At 42.5% G+C, this 21,051-nt stretch overlaps 2 protein-coding genes across 2 annotated transcripts in view; one reads left to right on the top strand and one right to left on the bottom strand.

The window, feature by feature from the left end:
• Positions 1-1,525: 1,525 nt before the first annotated feature.
• il17ra1a (interleukin 17 receptor A1a) lies at positions 1,526-18,968 on the bottom strand. Its single transcript, XM_080754518.1, has 14 exons — positions 18,685-18,968; positions 18,356-18,380; positions 17,609-17,755; positions 16,624-16,757; positions 15,620-15,746; positions 13,905-13,952; positions 12,640-12,806; positions 9,740-9,814; positions 8,283-8,352; positions 7,914-8,045; positions 6,663-6,976; positions 4,392-4,643; positions 3,096-3,457; positions 1,526-2,559 (listed from the first exon to the last, which is right to left on the bottom strand). Exons 1-14 carry the CDS (start codon positions 18,790-18,792, stop codon positions 1,980-1,982), a joined length of 2,541 nt encoding a protein of 846 aa, XP_080610644.1. The 5' UTR covers positions 18,793-18,968; the 3' UTR covers positions 1,526-1,979.
• A 1,076-nt stretch (positions 18,969-20,044) lies between these two features.
• LOC308309058 (RAD50-interacting protein 1-like) overlaps positions 20,045-21,051 on the top strand; it is a 36,709-nt gene continuing 35,702 nt past the window's right edge. Inside the window, exon 1 of the mRNA XM_080754522.1 lies at positions 20,045-20,276. Within this exon, the coding sequence (XP_080610648.1) occupies positions 20,046-20,276 (231 nt within the window). The 5' untranslated portion in view covers position 20,045. The remainder of the gene's footprint in view (positions 20,277-21,051) is intronic.

The raw sequence follows: 21,051 nt of genomic DNA, 5'->3' as shown, positions 1-21,051 counted from the left end.
GCTCTAACCTTTGCATGTCAAGGACCCCCAAGATTCTGTATTTGGCCGCGGACCCCATGTCAAAATATTTCGTTCCAGGGACCACCCAGAAGCAAAATTTGAGTTACAAATGTTCGCTTAAAAAATACATAATATTCAAAGATTTGCACACATTTTCATGACCTTTCAAAAATAGCAGATCTACAAGCTCTGCTATTTTTCAATAGAAAAGCATAAAATAATTAAGGCCCCTCCACCTTGGGCCCTAGTAACTCAGTCCCGGCCGCAGCGGAACCCCTTCTGAAAAGATTTTGTGCAGGACCCCCATAAGGGAACATTTGTGTAAACATTGTAAAATGTTTTTATTTTTAAATAGCAGATCTACAAGCTCACAACACGTTGCACTGCGACACGCTGTGAGCTCATTGCTCAGCTATTTACAAATAGCAATAGTATAAAACAGGTTTAACGTGGTCAAACTGATTTTTATGCTGTGAGTGGGGACCCACTGGGGGTCTCCGGACCGCACTTTGAGAACCATTGACCTACAGTACAGAATATGCAGGCAGGTATTTGAGGACGTCTATTTTTAGATTTGTGAAGTAATATTCCCTGTGAAAAGGAATAGAGTATTTGTGTCTTAAGTGTAGTGTACAATGTGACCATGAAATGGGGAAAAAAATACATTTGAAAGTAATTAAATCACACTTTAATTGAGATTGTGAGTGAATTGGTATAATGTATTATGTTCACTCATGATATTTTAACCAAAAATATGTAATTAAAGTACTGTAAAAGTACAGGTGGTGATGTCATTAAAAGTCAATATGAATTGATTGCACTATGAAATAGAAGAATGGCATTTGCTTTTTTTTGTTTGATGCTTATCATAACATGCCAAATATTTTATAGTTAAAATTAAAAAATACATATATACTTTTTCATATACCAGTAATTAAGTGTTTGCGATAGAGCCTGGCCGATATGGCATTTTTTTTAAAAACCATTTTCCAATTTTATTAGATTGGAAAACATAAAATTCTTATTACTGGAATGACAAAAAGTCTCAAGTCTTATTTATTTTATTGATATCATGACCACACTATCAATTCTTTTTATTTTTACAAAATAGATCTGCGAGCATGTTGAGAGCTTGTGGATTGCCTATTTTCATTATTTTTCGCAAATCTTCGACCAGTTTGAAATAATGACATAAGTCTTTAGTGATTAAAACCAGGATAAGACAACACTTGTCACATCACGATATTACTTTATACAAAATCCGACAATACCTACATGACATGGACCATAATTGTCTCCCAAAATTGTTTACAGGGGAAGTAACGCTATATTGTTTACAGAAAGCAAATTCTACCTGTAAAAAGTGTGGTATATCCGTATCAATATAATCAAAACAATGTACTGTCGATGTACAACAGAGTATTGTGTGGTTGAAAGATTCAATAAATCTGAAGAAAGTACTGTGTAATGTGGCTTTTGTCTTGTGGCTTTTCTGCTGTGTAATGATTGACCGCTGTGAAGAAAGTAAGTGCTAGAAAGTTTAATTTGATTGCATTTAGCACAGTTTTCAAGCAGTAAAATGTACACAAACATTTGTACACAAAATGTTAAGGAGGAGGCAAGAAGCCCAAAGGGCTTATATAAGGCACCTGCACATATGAACTCAATAAGCGCATTAATATAAGATATAGTTACGTACTCCAGTAGCGTATATTTCCAAATAGTTTCCTGGGGGCAAACAGCCGCCGGGCACCAAATACCCGCCGGGGGTCTGACACCGTTTTGCGTATTGACTGCCATTCAAATGGGCGCAAATAAGTGTTGCAAATAGCTGCCCGATTTCGTGAGTTAAACGCCCGGGCTACAATCTGGAAATATACAGTACTTTAAGTGCCACTTTCACTTGTAGTCGAGTAATATCCAACCAGGAGTATATACAGAAGGATACTTTGAATGAAGTACTTTGTCCACCACTGTTCCTAAGCCATTTCAAACATCCCAGGGTAGCTGTGATTCTTCAGAAAGAGCTCCTCTTGCAGCCTTGCCAGGGCCATCAATGGGTCTTCTCCCTTTCCTCCAAAGGGGGAATCTGGCTGGGTAGACATCTTGGAGATGTATCCTTGGTCAGAACCACTGTTAGGGCCCTTCCCGGAAGGCTCCAGAAGCTCAACGTCCCCCTCGTCCATCTCGACCGGCTGGCTGCGGCAAGTGGCCTCTAGGGAAGGGAGGTATTCCACTTCCTCCGCTAGCGAGGGCGTCCCCGCGACGCCGAACCCGAGCGACTGCTGCAGGGCCGCCAGCTTCTGCAGTGCCTCAGGCGAGGGCTGGCTCGGAGGTGTCAGGAGAGCCTCGTCCTCGTCCTCGTCCTCGTCTGTGTCAAGACACCGGCCTGTTAGGACGAGAGGGCCTTCGTTGAGGTGGGGCCGGTTCTCAGTCGGCCGTGGTGGCTTGCTCAGCACAGGCTCCTTCACGTACAAAGGCTCTGTGTGCTGGCTGTAAGGACTCACATGAGCCACCAGGACTCCCGCTGGGGTGACCGCATTCGGAAGAAAAGACCGTCTGAAAAGGAACAATTTGATCCGTCAGCAAAACATATTTGATGGCAGATAAACAGTCTTAGGGCTGCAACTCAATCACAACTCGAGCGAAAGCGTGTTTAATGCCAAAATTGAGAAAAAATATGAACGACAAGCTCGCAATGTGTAGCATCACAAAGCATTATGAGCTTGTAGATTATTTTCACTAGTAGTATCAAACATTTATTTTGATATTTTTTCACCTGTAATGACATGCCTAAGATAGGGATAGATTATTTATCGATTATTTTAGTTAAGTTAAGCCCAATTATTTTCAATAATCGATTAAATAAATCGTTGCCAGAAATGCTGGTCCCTGATTGGGCTACGGGCTTAAACACACTCAGACACCGACATACCTACTGTATATACATACGCAGTCGAGCGCATTATTTGCGTGCTCTGCTGGTAATAACTGTTGCACCCCTAAAAAGTATGCTCTGAGCCAAAGCCCAGAATCAGCCTCCGGTCTTAATGGGTCAAATGCAATGTGTGAAGTGACGGTGCAGCTCTACGTACCGGCACTCCGCGTTGAGCCTCGGCTGCAGCTCCACCACCGAAGCCACGCGGCACTCCGGGTTGACCTCGGGCGTCAGGACGTGAACGCTGCTGCAGTTCCGATGGAGCTCCACGTCCTGAACGCAGACGGGGGGCCCTTCTCTGAGGAGGGGAACGCACTCGAGGACCGGAGGGATTCGGGGCCGCTCGACGAGGGCGTCGGACTCTGCGACCACTGCCTCCTCGCTCTCCACGCATTCCGCCTCAAACCAGTCGGGGTTCTCCAGCTGGTGGGCCTGGAAGGTCTCGATGGCGCTTCTCAGGTCTCTGCCGGAGGGACAGCTGAAGTACTCGTCCCCGCTGATGCCCTGGATGTGGTTGACCTGTAGGCCGGGGGCGTCACAAGGGGGGGAAAAGTGGGACTGAGTTACTAGGGCCCAAGGTGGAGGGGCCTTAATTATTTTATACTTTAGCTATTGATAAATAGCAGATATACAAGCTGCCGCGCTGCGAGCTTGTAGATCTAATAATTTTGAAAAGTCGTGAAAATCTGTGCAAATCTTTGAATATATGTATTTTTTAAGCGAACATTTGTAACTTAAATTTTGCTTCTGAGGGGTCCCTGGAACCAAATATTTTGAGATGGGGGTCCGTGGCCAAATACATCATTTTGGGGGTCCTTGAGATGAAGAGGTTTGAGCACCACTGACATAAAAACATGGGTTTTTCAAAAAACTTTTAAATATTCAAAGACTGGCACAAATGTTCACGATTTTTCAAAGATAGCAGTTCTACAAGCTCGCAGTGCGGCACTCAGTGCCGTGCTGTGACCCCGTAGCAGGGACAGAGAGAGGGAGAGGGGAAATAGCGGAGCCTGCTTACATTCCTTTCCATTCTAGCCTGAAACATAAGAAGGGCTTTATCTCTGAATGAGGTAAAAAGAACGCCAGGGAAGCAGAGATTGTTTTCACGGCGACACTTTACCGCGATGGTCGGCTCCCGTTTGGATTTTAGTTTCGCGAGCGTTTGTAAACAAAGGGATTATCTTCCTCAATCGTCAGCGGACACCCACGTGCACACGCACGAAGCTTCCGAGGCACTTCAAAATAAAGCGTAAGTGAACGGCGGCACCAGCAACAGCTAGAAATGTTATAAACCTTGGCGGCCGTTGTGTTAAAAAAATCTATTAAGAAATTTTTCCACATTGACTTGTTGATAATATGCTCTTTTTTTATAATCCAAAAAAGATTCTCGATGATTTGATGAATCAAAAAAGTAACACATAGAATAATAAGCACTACTGTAAGGCCTGCTCACCTGGCCTGGCTGGTACTTCTCAATGTCCAGAATGCGGAAGTACAGCTCCTCAAAATGCTTCATCAGCTTGTACTTGACCCCGAGGTCAAAGACGGACGGCACGTCCCCCTCGCCGCATATGTCATCAAAGTAGGCCACCATGTATTTGCCCAGGGGGGCGGCCTGGTGCATGTCCGGCAGGAGCAGGTTGAGGAAGGGGATGAGCATGTCGTCTGTGGGAGAGAGCACGTCCTCTCTCAGCATCACCCGGCCCTGGACACAGGGGTGCAAGACATGAGGTATTTATAATTAATGTAATAATAATTCTGGCCAAATGTCATATCCGTAAGTCTAAATTGAGTCACTCTAAGCCATTATTCATGTTATTTGAGATTGAAGCCAAGCAGTACATTCAAACAATTCATGATGCTGAAAAAACTACTCTTTTGTGTTCACATTTTAATATTTTCGTTTAGTAATTCCCCCTGGCTATGATTTGTTTTATATTGATACGCAGCAAAAGTCGTCAGGATCGGGGCTTGAACCTTGAACCTTGGATTACCAGCCTAGTTGCTTGGACCACTACCCTGTGGCCCAGGCCCTGGGGACCACTGTTGTGTTGGGTGGGGAACTGGGGGATATGGCTGTGGTGTGGGGGGAAAACTTAAAATCAAATCATGGCTGTTAAGGGCTTGATTTCGTTTGTTGCACGATGCTACGCGGAACTAATTAAATCAAGCCTTTACATGGCCACATTTCCTGATAATCTTGACTCATCCACATCCAGTCCATCCGGTCACCTTCTCTTCTTGAGATTCTATCTAACTCCTTTTTTGTCTGTGGAAATGTCTTTACCTCTGACTTCCAAGTAAGTGACAAAATGTACACATCATCATTGGTCACCAGGTCATTTAGTTTCTCAACTAGCGGGTGAGAAAAAGAAAGCAATCTTCACTTTCCTGCATTACTAAATGCATGGTCAGGGACCACATGCAATACCTTCATGGACCACCAGTGGTCCACAGACCACCAGTTGATAACCTCTGGTTTAACCGATTAAAAAAATAATAATAAAAAAATGAATAAAGAAAAATCCATTATAGATCATTTAATAAAATAATCGATGTATAATTAATCCCCATTTTTGCAATATTAGAAAATCGAAAATGTTAAAAAAACAAGTAAAAAAAATCTACCAGCTTACAGCTTGAGCTTGTGGATCTACTAGTTTCACTATTTTTGCATGACACTGCTGTGTGACTAACACTTAAACCCTCTACTAGACTTAAGAGAATGAGACTGAAATGGACCCGAGTTTAATCCGACCTGAATCAACATGAAATGGCTGATCTACACGCTCACAAGGCATCGCAATGCAATGCGTCATGAGTTTCTAATCAAGGTTCGTTGTGAGATCTGCTATTTTTGGCTAATGTTCCCCCCAGAATATGAATGCTGCGGTTCAAGGTTAAGCTTGTATATCGTCTATTTTCGGCTAAAGTTCTCCGAATATGGGGGCTAGGGTTTCAAGTGGTTAATATGAAAAAAGAGAAAAAAGTTTCGATCACACAAAGATTTGGAGGACGCCCTGCAGTAACTCTGAGTACCCCCCCCCCCCAGGGGTCCCGGACCCCCTGTTGAAGACCCCTGAGATAGACTAATCGCCAAGAAAAGAATGGATGAGTTGCAGACCCTCCTTATCCCATTTAGAACAGGTTATTATTATTTTATGCTTTAACCATTGAAAAATAGCAGATATACAAGCTCACAGCGCGGCACCAAGTGCCACGCTGCGAGCTTGTAGATCTGCTCTTTTTGAAAAATCGTGAAAATTAGAATTTTGACCCGATTCTATAAGTGTCTTTTGAATCCTTCTAATGTTTTTTGAAAACCCTATGTTTCTATGTCAGCAATCTGGCCAGCCATCGTCAAAGAAAAGGTCCTTTTCACTTAAATAGAGCTCAGTTAGTCTGTTCTCGAGAGACTACCATGTCAGTGGTTCTCAAACCTTTTCATGTGAAGGACCCCCAAAATGATATGAATTTCGCCACGGACCCCATCTAAAAATATTCAGTTCCAGGGACCACCCAGAAGCTAAATTTGAGTTACAAACGTTCGCTTTGAAAAATACATATAGTCAAAGATTTGCACACATTTTCACGACTTTTTCAAAAAATAGCAGATCTACAAGCTCGCAGCGCGGCACTCGGTGCCGCGCTGTGAGCTTGTATATCTGCTATTTTTTTTCATAGTTAAAGCATCTAATAATTTTAGGGCCTAAACGGGTTATACCTGGCCACACATGGCTCTCCACTTGGCCTGGACGCCGGGCGAGCAGAGGACCAGCATCTTGTCTTGTGGGCCGGTGAGCTGCTGCCTCTGCCACTGCAGCCAGCGCATGGGGCCCACGGTGCCCAGGCCGGCCGAGTCCAGCAGGTCCACCAGCACCTCGGCGCCACACTTGGCCTTCAGGAAGGCACACAGCCTCAGCACCACGTCCCGGTACAGACCGTGGTCCTGGGAGTAGATGACCAGCACCTTGGGAGGTCGCCGGGGCAGACGCGGCTCCTCGCCTCCGACCAGAGGCTTGTGGAGATCAGGCTGGCCTATATGAGCCACAGTTGTTAAGAGGAGAGATTTCATAGAACGCAAGCACGTTTATCGTCGTTGTCGGGTGGCAACCTTGTATGTCCAAAACCGTTTGTTTTTGTATTTATCATTTTTAAAATGATTTAAACTAGTGAAAACAGCCGATCTGCAAGCACACAACGCCTCGCGGTGCGAGGCGTTGTGTGCTTGTAGGTCAGCTGTTTTCACTACTTTTGTGCGATGGCCTTGTATGATGAAGCAGTGCTTTACTTTGCGAAAAAATTAACACATTTGAAACTAGGAGAAACGAGGTTTCTGCCCGACAGCGACGTTATGAAACTAACAGGGATTTAGATTTGGATTTTTTGACCACCAGGCCAGCGGGCGCCCCGTTTAAAGCTCTATATTCTATATTCAGTGCTACTGTATAGACTATAGAGTGCACTGTTTGTTGAGTAACAGGGGCCACCCCATCTTTCCAGCTCTTTAATGAACAGAAAACACATTTTCAGGTGGTATAGCAATTTCATCGAATCAGGAGAGAGAACCCATTTATCAGCTTCAATTTTCTGTTGTTCGTGTTCCAATTATGTTCGCTCTTTTATTTTCGCTTCATCACTTCCAAATTCACTTGTCTATCCTGTGCGTATGAGTTCTTTCCTGATTTGAATTAAACTGCGAACCCTGACCTAAAAAATGTAATAAATATCAAATAAAATAAATTACAAAATAAACAACTTTAATATTCTTACAATATTATCTAACCATAACCTTTCATAACACCTATCAAAGTCAAGGAGAAATCAGCTACCTAATCAGCTAAAAATATTCAAATGTTTTCCAGAATATTTGGAATCGCGTCGCATGATCGCAGCATGGGGACCCCCCTGATGTCCTTGAAGGACCCTGCCCTGCGTGGACCCCACTTTGAGAAGCAGTGTAGATTCTACTAACCTCTGTGAGGTCTCCTGCGGATGTACAGGAAGCCCACGAGAGCACACAGCGCACACAACACCCCAACAACTGCCAAGGCCCAGTAGTAGGGAGCGGCTCCAGGAGCTGTGTCTGTTGGTGTGACGCTTTTCACTGAGGCAGAGCAGATTTTACTTTAGTTTTTTCTTTTCTTCATTGGATACAAATATTGTACTTTTGACTCTACTACATTTCTAGGAAGTACAATATGAAGAAATCTACAAGCTAAAAGCTACAATCTACAGGCTCACAACACGTCACATCGAGGCATGCTGTGACTGTGAGCTTGTAGATCTGCTATTTTCGCTATTTCTGGACACCCCCCGGACACACGCGCATACACACACATACCACGGCATATATTTAAAGTCCTCCCTGGCCGTACACAGTCATTGCCACAGTGAGGGAAGAATGGTGCAATCTGCAAGACAAATAAAACAGCTACTGTTACCACTGACTTGAAGGCAACATGAAGTCACATACAGTATAACTTTTCAACTACATTCAAGAGAAAATGTAGGATCGCGTCAACAGACACTGTAGCTTACAAAAAAATATAGTTACGAAAGCGACGAGTAGCAGTAATGGCCTTTTGATCCCGGGCACTCGCAACTCAGCGCATGAGTAGCGTGGCTTGAGTGCCGGTAAGTACTGGGAGCTGATAGGTGTTGAGCTTGTATATCTACTATTTGTGCTTTTTTCTGTATTCCGGATGGAGACACAAATACATTTGTGTCTCAATCCGGATGTCAATGGGGGTAAATTGTGTCTTAGGAATGCGACAAAAAACAAGAAATATTATTGAACTCAAGTCTCCATGGGGTGAGTATTTGATAGAATTCTTTTGCACATTAAAGTGCAATGTTGCACTTTAATGTGCAACATTGTTTTCTCACTCAACAGTAAACAAACCATGATACAGTATACGTGTATACCATAGACTGTAGAAAAATATGGACGGTGCGACACCATTGCTTTCTATAGAGCGAAAATTAGTTTTTTTTGTCCCTTGAATGGGTGTCGCCATCATTGTTTGAAAGGTACCCCATTGGCTGCCAACGGTCACGTGGAACCGCAGGGATACATGAGAGAATGTGGTCGGAGCCTCCCGAAATACGTTTAAGTTTAACATAAATGGGACCATATTTGCTCAAAACGCATATCATGGTGATTGAAAGGAAGTTTTTCACTAGCGACAGGAACCATAAAGTATTTATGACAACGTTTATTAAGGTTAGAAAATCAAAGGGGAAAACGAATGGTGTCCAATGTAGACAAATTCTTTTTGGTACCTCGCGGGGGGGAAACAGCGCAACTAGCGGCCAAACATAGGACATTTTAGTTCCGTATTGGATTCGTTTTAAATCGGCGGAACTATGCCCCTGGTGTATACAGGGTATCTATGTGCACATTTCTAAAGTTACAATTTACACAGTTGCAATTGAATGACTTTTAAGACATTTTTAATACCAAATTGTAAAAATTGTCAAATATTGCGCAAGACAGAGGCAAACGATCTATTGATCAATCAAACAATCGAAATTGACCAAAGTGCTGTACACCAAAACACAAAACCATCAACAACAATAATGTAAACAAAGACAAAGTTAAAAACAACAAAGACAAAGTGCCTTGCAGTGCGAGGTGTTGTCAGGGTGGGGGGGACCCCAGTTCAAATATGATTATTTGGGGGGGGGGGGGTCCCCGTTCGAATATGATTATTTTGGGGGGCCGTGGCCTGAAAAGGTCGGGAACCCTTGGCCCAGAGGCTCAACCAGGAGAAGGAGACGCTTCATAAAAACACATACCTCAACGTCAAAAACACAGCAGCTCATTGGCCATTCCTCCAGCAGGAATTTTACAGTCAGTGATGTCTCGTTTTTCTATGGAAGAGAGTCGTCAAGACTTAACAATGTACGTGAAACAATTGCATGACTTGCATGACAAATGACAGATACATAGATAGCTTATCGTCACTCTCGGGCAGAAACCTTGTATTTCCAAGTTTCAAATGTGTAAGTTAGTGAAAAAAGCAGATCTACAAGCACACAACGCCTCGCACCGCGAGGCGTTGTGTGCTTGTATATCGGCTGTTTTCACTAGTTTAGTTCGTTTTTTCAAATGATCAGAACAAACGGACATACAAGGTTTCCACCCAACAACGACGTTATATAATATTGAAAGCACAGATCTTTGTCCTAACATTGACATTCAGCTGATACAGAATACAGCTGGTGAAGTCTGTCTGTTATCCAGTAACGAGCAAAAACCTCGTAAAATGGACCCAACAGGAACCTTTGGGCCGTAGTTAAATTTACACAGAGGATTTGACTGTGTACGCGGCGATGTATGGACATGATAATCTTCCAGCTACAGTGAAAAACCAGAGAACTGAGATGACATTTTGATGCCAAAAGCTGATTACCCGGCTGAACGTTGATCACATCAGTCCTGAATCAAGAAATTAAACTTACAGAGAGTCTAAAAAAAGAACTGCTCCTCAACTCGTCCGGGGACTAAAAGTGGTCAAAATGGACACGTTTGGGTCTGTAACTCTGAGAGGGTACAGCACAAATGGGTCCATTTGGTTCCATCTGTACCCTAAGCCTACCCTCTCAGAGTTCAGTTAACGGTAGGGTAAGTGATATTCTTTGGTTGAAACAAAGTTTTTGTTAAAAGGTTAAAGCTCTATATTATGATAATAATCTTTGATATAGAGATTGTTTGTTCATTAACGGGGACGCCCCGTCGCCCCCTCTCTCCAGCTCTTTAATAAACAGAAAGTAGAGCAGGCGGGTTGCCAATTTCAGCCAATTAGGAGAGTACCCATAATTTATAGTGTTTTTTTTTTTACAGTTAAAATTCCATCAGCTCATTTCTTTATGTCATCACTTCCAATTTCACTTGTTTATCCTTTATTCTGCATGAATTCTCCCTTCTGACCGATTGGATAAAACTCAGCAATGAGTCCTATCAGATTCAGAATATATAGAACTATACACTTATTTGAACACAATGTTAGATTAGGATATCATGCAATGTTGACTCTTTTCTCTTTTCTGTTGCCTCCATCTACGAGAAGTCTTCTTCACTGATTCGACTGTAGGGCCTAGACAGGATGTGGGGGACATTGTGGTCTACCTCAGTGGAAAACATGTACTGTAACATGAAAGGTCATTAAGATATTTCTTTGACTTCCGAGATGCATACGTTCGACCGCCCCAGATAATAATAATGAGCCTCGTTTGTGCCACGTGAACGGAAGAAACAACTATGGGTTAGTCCCTGCATGCGTTAAAAGAAAAGAAAAAAAAAAAAAAGAGAATCTGGGGCAAAACAGTACAGGATGCTGAATCTACATGTAAATACGTGCTTCTAGGTCAGGCCTCTGAGGAGGAACAACTACACTTGTCATCTTTGTGAGACAAAGCTGTGTTGGCTTACATTTGAACAAAGGAAGTAGGGTTGTCACGATATCAGAAATGTTAACTTTGATATCATACTAGTATTAAAGAAAACTACGATACTAGATACGTTTTTTTTCAATACTATAGTGAAATACAAAGGTCCTAGGCACACACAACAGGGTCATTTAAGATAAATGCTATAAGTCTTAAATTGCATGCATGCCTTTTTATACAATTTAAATGTCTCCTTGTTGTGTTGAGCACTACCGTTTATGCAATACTTTCCTGTTAAAGCATACATATATAATTCATACAATGGTTGAAGACCAGTTGATTTTCTTCCCTGTAATGTTATCTGTGCGGCCCTGCGTTGAAAATCTGTTTTTAGATCTGTTTTTGCAGAGCTTTGGGCACTTTTAATACTACTGATTAACGGAATAGCATTGTTTTAAACATGTGGTATCAAAAAAGGATCCAAGTATCAATACCTGTGACAACAGTAAAAGGAAGCAAGGCTTAAAAACACATCTATCATTGTTGTCGGGCGGAAAACTCGTATCTCCGAATGTACTGTAAACCTTTTCTTTGTAATTTAATGCCTACTACCGTGTCACACTAAAATAGCAAAAAATAGACGATCTATAAGCTCACAGCACGTGGTGACGTGCCACGTTGTGAGCTTGAAGAGCTGCTATTTTGGATACATTTTTCACATGACAGTGTTTCTGGCAGGGACGTGCTGGGCTCCTGATTCAGCCCGGGAAAAAGAGTTGGAGAGGCCCTCATTGCGCGCTATAGAGAGAGATCTCTCTATAGCGCTGCTGCTACTCAAAGATTTGCCATTTCAGATCATGACAAGTGACAAGCCAGTGGGCCAATTACTGTACATGAGTTATATTTCGTTGTTGTCGGGTGGAAACCTTGTATGTCCAAAACCGTTTCTTTTTATCATTTTGAAAAATGATTTAAACTAGTGAAAACAGCCGATCTACAAGCACACAACGCCTCGCACCGCGAGGCGTTGTGTGCTTGTAGATCTGCTGTTTTCACTACTTTTGTGCGACGGCCTTGTATGATGAAGCAGGGCTTTGCTTTGCGAAAAAATGCACACATTTGAAACTTGGAGATACGAGGTTTCTGCCCGACGGTGACGATTTACTTTTGTTGGCCGCCCAGCCCCCCGAAATGGAACAAAGGCCTGGACCGGCCGGGAATGAACCGGCCGTTCGGGAGTTGTCCCACTTTTCCCAATGTCCAGCACGTCCCTGGTTTCTGGGCTCTGGTTCCAAAACATTTCTCACCTTGAACACGTCCTTGTGTTTCATATTAGAGACAGAGCAGCCAACCCGCACCAGGTAGTGCTTGGAGAGTTCATCCGTATTGAATCTTACAGCCAGCATGGGTCTGGGTCTGCTGCTCTGGTTTTCACTCAACACTTCCAGCGTTATGTTAGGGTTCCACAGGCTTCCTGCGTCGACAAACAGCAACGAGTCACCGGCGTGAGACACACTTGTAAAATCAGAAGTGTTATTTTACAGATTTGTACGCCGAGTGTAAATATTTTAGACTTCACTGCATTAACAAGTACTAACGTCTCGCTGCATCCCGCCAGTGTTCATTTCCTCGACTAGCTTTGTTTCCCACAGACAAAATAGCAAATAAAAAGTATAAAAACGAAGCTATGATGACTGAAAATATGACTAATTATAAAGACAGTTTCATAAATAAATATAATTTAGTCCCTCCCTAACGAGAATGTGGGAGTAGTAGAGAGGTTTGGCTGCGCGTAGGTGTGGCACTTTAAAAACCACCAAGGCCTAAAAAAAAAATCATACATCAAGGCTTGCCAAAATAAAGCTTAGTCGACTAAAAAAAAAAACGTAGAACTTAGACTAGACTAAAACTAAAACATTTCAGATGACTAAAATATGACAAAAACTAAAAAAGGAATTTTATTCTAAGACTATGACAAAAAGTAATTGATGTCAAAATGATCACTGCATCCCACACTGTTAACTCCGTGAGTTAATGTTACTCCAAAATTGTCTATGATTTAGGGTGACCATATTTTCAGCCACTCAAACCGGGACGCGAAACACTGTTGCTTAAAACCGGGACCCTAAAAGCAATACGCATGTTATCGCGCACGCGCGCGCCCATTCTCTAACGTTCGCGCGCACGCGCACACACGCACCGCAGGGTTGCAAACAGGCAATGAGTGATTGACAAACAGATCAGCGTTGAATTCAGACACGCAATGAATTTGTTCATGTTTTCTGATTGGTTAGGTGGGCATGTTTACATGAAAAGAACATGATAAATGTCTATGCAACCACTGAAAACAGATACTATTATTTTAATTCTGGCGAAAACCGGGACAATCTTGCAGTGAATGTTGAAAACCGGGACATATTGGCGTTTTAGAGATATTTGTCGGGACACTGGGACACGCAGCTTGAAAACGGGACTGTCCCGGGTAAACTGGGACGTCTGGTCACCCTACTATGATTATATAATTTATGATCAGTATCACTAGAATAAGGGAAATTATAGCCTTGCTACTTACCGCTCATTATGCAAGGTTCAGTTCCCTTCATCTTGGGATCTCGACAATCTGAGATAGAGAATCAGAACAGTGTTAATACAACTCATACTGACTCAAACACACAGCCGCTGCAAGACGATATGATAAAGAACCGTAGGACATGTGTTCTTTAAGTAGGGTCCGGGATCCCCATCGGGTCCTTCACAGGGATCCCCGGCAAAATGAGAAACAGTTTAAACAGATTAACCCTATTTTATAGCGAGGTCGTAAGTTTAGTATGCGAAAGGTCACAGCTTGTCCGTATGTATGTATGTATGTATGTATGTATGTATGTATGTATGTATGTATGTATGTATGTATCTCTGTCTATAACACCTGACACTGTGGTTCTATGGGTTTGTCAAGTTTAGTATGCGAAAGGTCACAGCTTGTCCGTATGTATGTATGTATGTATGTATGTATGTATGTATGTATGTATGTATGTATGTATGTATGTATCTCTGTCTATAACGCCTGACACTATGGTTCTATGGGTTTGTCGCTCTGACACCATGCTCTGGCGTCACTGTCACTCTTAACAGAATGGGTTTGCCACTCTGACATCATGCTCTGGCTTCACTCTGACTGTGATGGCACACTAACAGAATCCCTTTTATGCCCATATAGGAGTTCCCTGATGTCGTCAATATTAAGCCCATATCTAACAGGACCTCATATGGGAACACCCATATATGGAGGACACATCGGCCACATACCACACCAAACGGCTGGTTCTACAGACAGGGATCTCCATGTATGGGCATAAAAGGGTATGATGTCAGATGTCATAGACATCATAGGACTTTCACATAACGAATAACTGAGTAAGCATGTTTGGGCTCTCACACCATATCTCCATATACAGTACATGGATCTCCATATATGGGTACCAGGGGTCTCAGTATATGGGTAACATATACGATATACATCACTGACCAGATGGCCAAGAATTGGCGCGAGGTCGCATGTCGCCCTGAGGCGTCTTACTAGTACTTTACTTGTAACGGAGTACATCACAGTATTGATACTTTTACTTAACCCATTTAGAACGGGTACACATTATTGTGTATCATTATTTTATGCTTTAACATTTGAAATATAGCAGATCTACAAGCTCACAGTGCGGCACCGAGTGCGACGCTGCGAGCTTGTAGATCTGCTATTTTTGAAAAATCGTGAAAATTAGAATTTTGACCCAATTCTATAAGCGTCTTTTGAATCCTTCTAAGATTTTTTTGAAAAACCTATGTTTCTATGTCAGCAATCTGGCCAGCCATCGTCAAAGAAAAGGTCCTTTTCACTTAACTGGAGCTCAGTTAGTCCGGTCTTGAGAGACTACTATGTCAGTGGTTCTCAAACCTTTTCATGTGAAGGACCCCCAAAATGATATTTATTTGGCCACGGACCCCCATCTCAAAATATTTAGTTCCAGGGACCACCCAGAAGCAAAATTTGAGTTACAAACGTTCGCTTTGAAAATACATATATTCAAAGATTGCACACATTTTCACGACTTTTTCAAAAATAGCAGATCTACAAGCTTGCAGCGCGGCACTCGGTGCCGCGCTGTGAGCTTGTATATCTGCTATTTTTCACTGGTTAAAGCATTCAATAATCCTAGGCCTAAATTTAAGTAAACCATTTGAGTACTTTTTCCACCACGGGATGTTTGAGAAGCAGTGCTGGGGGTTACTTACTTGGAACTTTGACTTCTTTGCTGACGTCATAATGGGTGTGAGCCAGCTCTGGCTTGGGGACGTTAAAGACAGACACCCAGTATGTTTGACCTGGATCAACCACCACCATATCTACAGTGAAATTCCACTAACGAAGAAGAAGGGAAAAAAAATCATTAGCAATGGTGGGAAGTAACTAAGTATAGTAACTCAAGTACTTTACTTTACTTGTATGTCAATTTTTATTTTTTATTATTAATGAGATCTTATTATAGTTTAATTGGTGGACTACCTGAAAGCTAACTAATTTCTTAAAAATCACACTCGTGTGAACTGAGCGGTGGTGTGTGTGTGTGTGTGTGTGTGTGTGTGTGTGTGTGTGTGTGTGTGTGTGTGTGTGTGTGTGTGCAACAGCGCCCCTCCCTTAACATGTGTGGTCAGAAAAGGTTACTGCAGGAGTGCAGGCTACGGACACGGAGACAGACAGACAGACAGACAGACAAACAGACAGACAGACAGACAGACCCACACACACGGCCACGTATAGGAGCGTTGTGACCACCGCTCAAAAAATCCTGTTATCTCATCTGTGCAATAGCCTACTGTGGGATGAAAATAAAACAGATAAGAGAATCGGGGGGTAATAAATAAATAATTAAATAAATAACCCAGCCCCCCCCCCCCCCCCATGCATTGGAAGGAAAATATCAGTAATCAGATCAGATCAGAGACATGTGTTGTCAACTTGTCAATGAGTCTAACATGGTTAAAGTGGAGTTTGACGTTACAATGGGTTTATATAGGGTTCATAACTTCATATTGGTCTGATCTAATCAAATTCAAATATCTTAACACAAGCCAGAGTAGATGTTGCAATGACCCCAGAAGTAAAACACCCCTAAGTGTCATGTACTGCTGTAGATGAAAGACCAGTATGGACACTGAATAGATGAAATAAAAGACACACCTGCCATGAATTTTGGAAATAACATGTCCGCAAGATAGACGTTCCAGTGTGTACCCACCTTTTGCGGTGGCCTAGTGTGAGGGTTCCTCATAGGTATGGGGTGGTCTAGGAAAGAATACCGAACACAAAGCTGCTCGTTGGTCGCTATGACAAGGACTTGAAGCTCGGTGGCGTGCAGAAAACTGATGCTTCCTGTGTAGCAATCAGAACAGGACAAAACTTGATGATAGATGATAAGATATGATAAGATGATTCTTTTCGGTGAAAATAGTCGGTCTACATTAGAGGATGACATTTGACAGGAATTCCCGTGGGTCCCGTGGGATTCCCGCAGGACAGGAGTCAAATTTGTATTAATGCCAGGATCGGGACGGGACAGGAATGAAAATCAACAGGAGTGGGCAGGAGCGGGAATCATCCCAGACCAGTTCATCAAATCGCAGAATTAAATTGCACAGGAAAGTGAGGTCTTTGAACTGCGAACATTATGACATTATACATTATATAATAATAAACATGATATCAAATATAATATGGATCAAAATAGAAAAACATCTGCGCGATTTAATTTTTAATTTTTTTTTCGGGAGCGGGATGTGAACGGGAGTGATTTTGACCAGGAGCGGGATGGGACCAGGAGTAATTGTACAGGAGTGGGACAGGACGGGATTTATTTTTTTACTCTGGCCCAGGATTGGGATTCGACAGGATTTTTTCTGCGGGAGTGGGACAGGACAGGAGTGAAAATCCACTCCCTTGTCATCCTCTAGTCTACATACAAGCTCACAAGTTCAACACGTCACAACGCAATGTGTTGTGAGCTTGTAGGTTGTGTATTTTCAGTGAAGAGATTAGCTGTAGAAGGAATTCGATTTCATTTTCAATTCATTGTTATTATAGTGTCAAATCAGCACAAGTTTCCTCAGTCTAGATACTTTACATATAGAGAAGAGAGCTGAAGTTGTGGAACTAGTATGTATATAACTGTATATAGGGCAGTGGTTAATCTGGCTAATTCAGTAGCCTACATACAATCAACATACCTTCGTCTTTTAGTTCCCATTGTGCCACAAGCACTGGCTGAATGCGTCCGTTTTTGTCCTGGCGTGTGTCCACCTCAACTTTCAAACCCTCTGGGGCACTTGGAGTATAATCTCTCATAATTAGCCATTCAGGGTCCATGCAGTTACCTGCAATAAACACCAAAGATGTTAAAATATGCCGCAAGTAATGTCTTTTGGTTAATTTGAGTATAATAGAGGGCGTGAAGGCAGTGGCAGTCAACAGGAGAGAGGGAGCAATCGAGGGGGGAGAGGCGGGGAACACGCGTGGACAAAACTCTGCGCATATGTCCATATATGTGCATAAAAGGGATTGTATGTGGAACTCCATATATGGGCATTCCCATATGAAGTCCTGTTAGGGAAACCACACTAACGTAATCCCTTTTATGCCCATATATGGAGATCCCTGTCTGTAGAACCAGCCACACTGGTTAGACTGACATAGTCTACGATAAACTGACAGTATATTGGCATTCACAGGCTTAATATTGATGACATCAGGGATCTCCATATATGGGCATAAAACGGATCGTGTTAGTGTGGTTCCCCTGACAATGACATCACAGTGATGTAGAGCGTGATGTCAGAGCGTGACAGTCAATCAACAATAAAAGATCAACAAAGCAAGCGTTACAGAGACAGACAGACAGACAGACAGACAGACAGACAGACAGACAGTCGCAATAAGTGCACCTTAATGATGTACAGTAGGCTATATGTACTCACTTGTTTTGACTTTACATCTCAGACCCTATGAAAACACATCATGACCCATGAGCAAAGGTTATTATTACAATGAAAAAGTCAGATATTAAACATCTATAATCTTACTGCTATAAAGAAGTTGGACTCATAGTTTTACAGCCCATACCACCAAACTGTCAACCTATTCAAAGAACATCCACCAGGTAATTATGTTAAACTTGTACTACAAATACATAAATAAACAAACAAACAAATAAATACATTATACATTAACAAATTAATGAATGAATTAACAAACAAACAAACAAACAAGGAAAAAAATACAAAAACCCAACAAAAGGCAATCTTACCTCCTGTGTACAGTTGGGAAGACCAGGCCCATCTAAAATATCTGCGCAGTACAATAGACAGGGCAACAACAACAGGGGGAGCAGCACGCCAGGTGTAGGAACTTTCATTTTCACTCATTATAACAGCAAGCAATTATGCATGATCCTTCACTAATGATGAGCCTATACGCCTGTTAATGTCTACCGAATGAAACCTGATGATCGATTAAAAGAATACGATTAAAACAGGTCAGATTAATTCTAATAAGAGCGCACCTGTGTCGCATACATGTTGATCTATGGGAGGTTTGGTCATAGAGTAGGGTTTGGTTTTAAAGTGAGCTGTATTTCCTGGTCCGTATGCAAATGTGACCGCGCACGTCATTTACGGTAAGTGCTCGCCGAAAATAGCCGATCTGCAAGCTCACAGCTCGTCGGCTCTCTTCCTACCGCGACGCGTTGTGAGCTTGCAGATCGGCTATTTTCGGGAGCGTGAGTATTTTTCACAAGAGAGTAAACATAATGCTGCACTGCTGGTAACCACTCCTCCTTGAGAGAAGGATTCATGCGTTCACTCAATCACTCTACTCTTGTTGTATGCCTATGTAACGTGGTCCTTTTACTATGTGATGCTAATATTAATAACGTATTTAACATTATTATGTGACATAGTAAATATCCTAATAATAACACTTAGTAAACGTAGCCTAACCTCACCTCCCCCTATTGCAAACTTCTAATAAAAAAATATTCAATCAAAAAACCCCTGACATTTCTATTGACATTTTTGCATCAAGTTTTTACTCAAGACTGTTTTCTTTTCTTTTTCTTTTTTCCCCCTTTTTGTCTCTGCAGAGTTTCAGGGCTAAGTAGCCAACTGTGTTTCATCTGTATGTCATTCAATGTTATATGAGTTTAAAAAAAGGATCTCAATAAAAGTCTAGTGCTTTCTTGAGCTTATAGTTGACCTTGTACCAGTGAACTGTACTGTCATGAAACCGTACCTTTTCCTATGTAAACTTCTAATAAATTCTTCAATCAATCAATCAATCAATCAATCAATCAATCTCTGGGACCCCAATTTATATTGTAAAATCAATGTTGATTTAACTCGGAGAGTGTACAAAAGGATCCCAATTTGGTTCACTCTCAGAGTTACAGATCCATAAGGGTCCATTTGGTTCCTCCTAACTCAAGGACCCCTGGAGGTCCCTCCTTGGACTGATAACCAATCAATGCCCTGTGAGAACCACTACTGCCTGCAATACGTTTCACAAACCACAAGAGGGAGACATTTCACTGTTTACGCAGGCAGCGTGTTGGCTCACTGTGTGAGTCTGTGAGATGTTGACGTGGAGATTATTATGCATAGAGAGGAAAACATGGCGGCGCCCACGGCAGCCGAGGAAGACAAGACGCTGATGGACAATAAGTTGCCCACAGAGACCGTTGAAGATGCCGACTGTGCAAGGGGGGACAGCGGGGCCCTCCCAGAAGAAGACTACGTGTTGGATTTCATGGCGAAGGAGGTGGGCAGCGACGTGAAGTCACTGAAGAATGTCGGGGAGATCCTGGAGAGGCTGACTGCAGAGAACAAGTTGCTGGAGGAACAGGTCAGGATCGAGCCATTCGTGATGATCTAATAGGCCAGGGGTCTTCTTCAACAGGGGGTCCGGGACCTCTAGGGGGTCCTCCGATAGAGTTACTACAGGGGGTCCTCCAAATCTTCCAATCCTTTTTATATTGACAATTTGAACCCTAGTGTCTGTCCATATGCTGAGAACTGTAGCCAAACATAGCAGATCTACAAGCTCACTGTCAGAGACTCAGAGTTACAGACTGACTTGTATGGGTCAATTCCCTGGAATCCACTTTGGGATGCACCGATTTAGGCCAGTGGTTCTCAAACTGCATGTCAAGGACCCCCAAATTGACAATTATTAACCCGTGGACCCCCATTTGAAAATTCATGCCAGGGACCCCCTATAAGAGAAGATTTTTTCGGCTCTCTAGCAGTGATTCCCTAACCCTAACCCTTAATTTCAAGGACCCCCAGTTTAACATGCATTAGGCTACGGACCCCCATTTAATGTCATTTCTATTCTATCTCTGAGACCCCAATTTGTATTGTACAATCTTTGTTAATTGAACTCTGAGAGTGTACAGCGGGTCCATTTGGTTCCATTTGTACACTCTTAGTTACAGACCCATAATGTCCAATTGGATCCTAACTATTAGCTGGGGACCCACTGGAACTCCCCCAAGGACTCCTGGGGGTCCCCGGACCCCACTTTCTTATAATTAATAGCACTCGATTATGGGATGTAAACTTAGCCACTCTGACCAGTAGGTAAACAGTCTATGAGTCTATGTGGAGATTCAAGCTTG

Source organism: Nannobrachium achirus (genome assembly GCF_963921795.1).
Source record: "Nannobrachium achirus genome assembly, chromosome: 23".
NCBI lineage: Eukaryota > Metazoa > Chordata > Actinopteri > Myctophiformes > Myctophidae > Nannobrachium > Nannobrachium achirus.
Note: the sequence above shows the minus strand (reverse complement) of the source record. Positions and strands in the feature narration are given on the sequence as shown.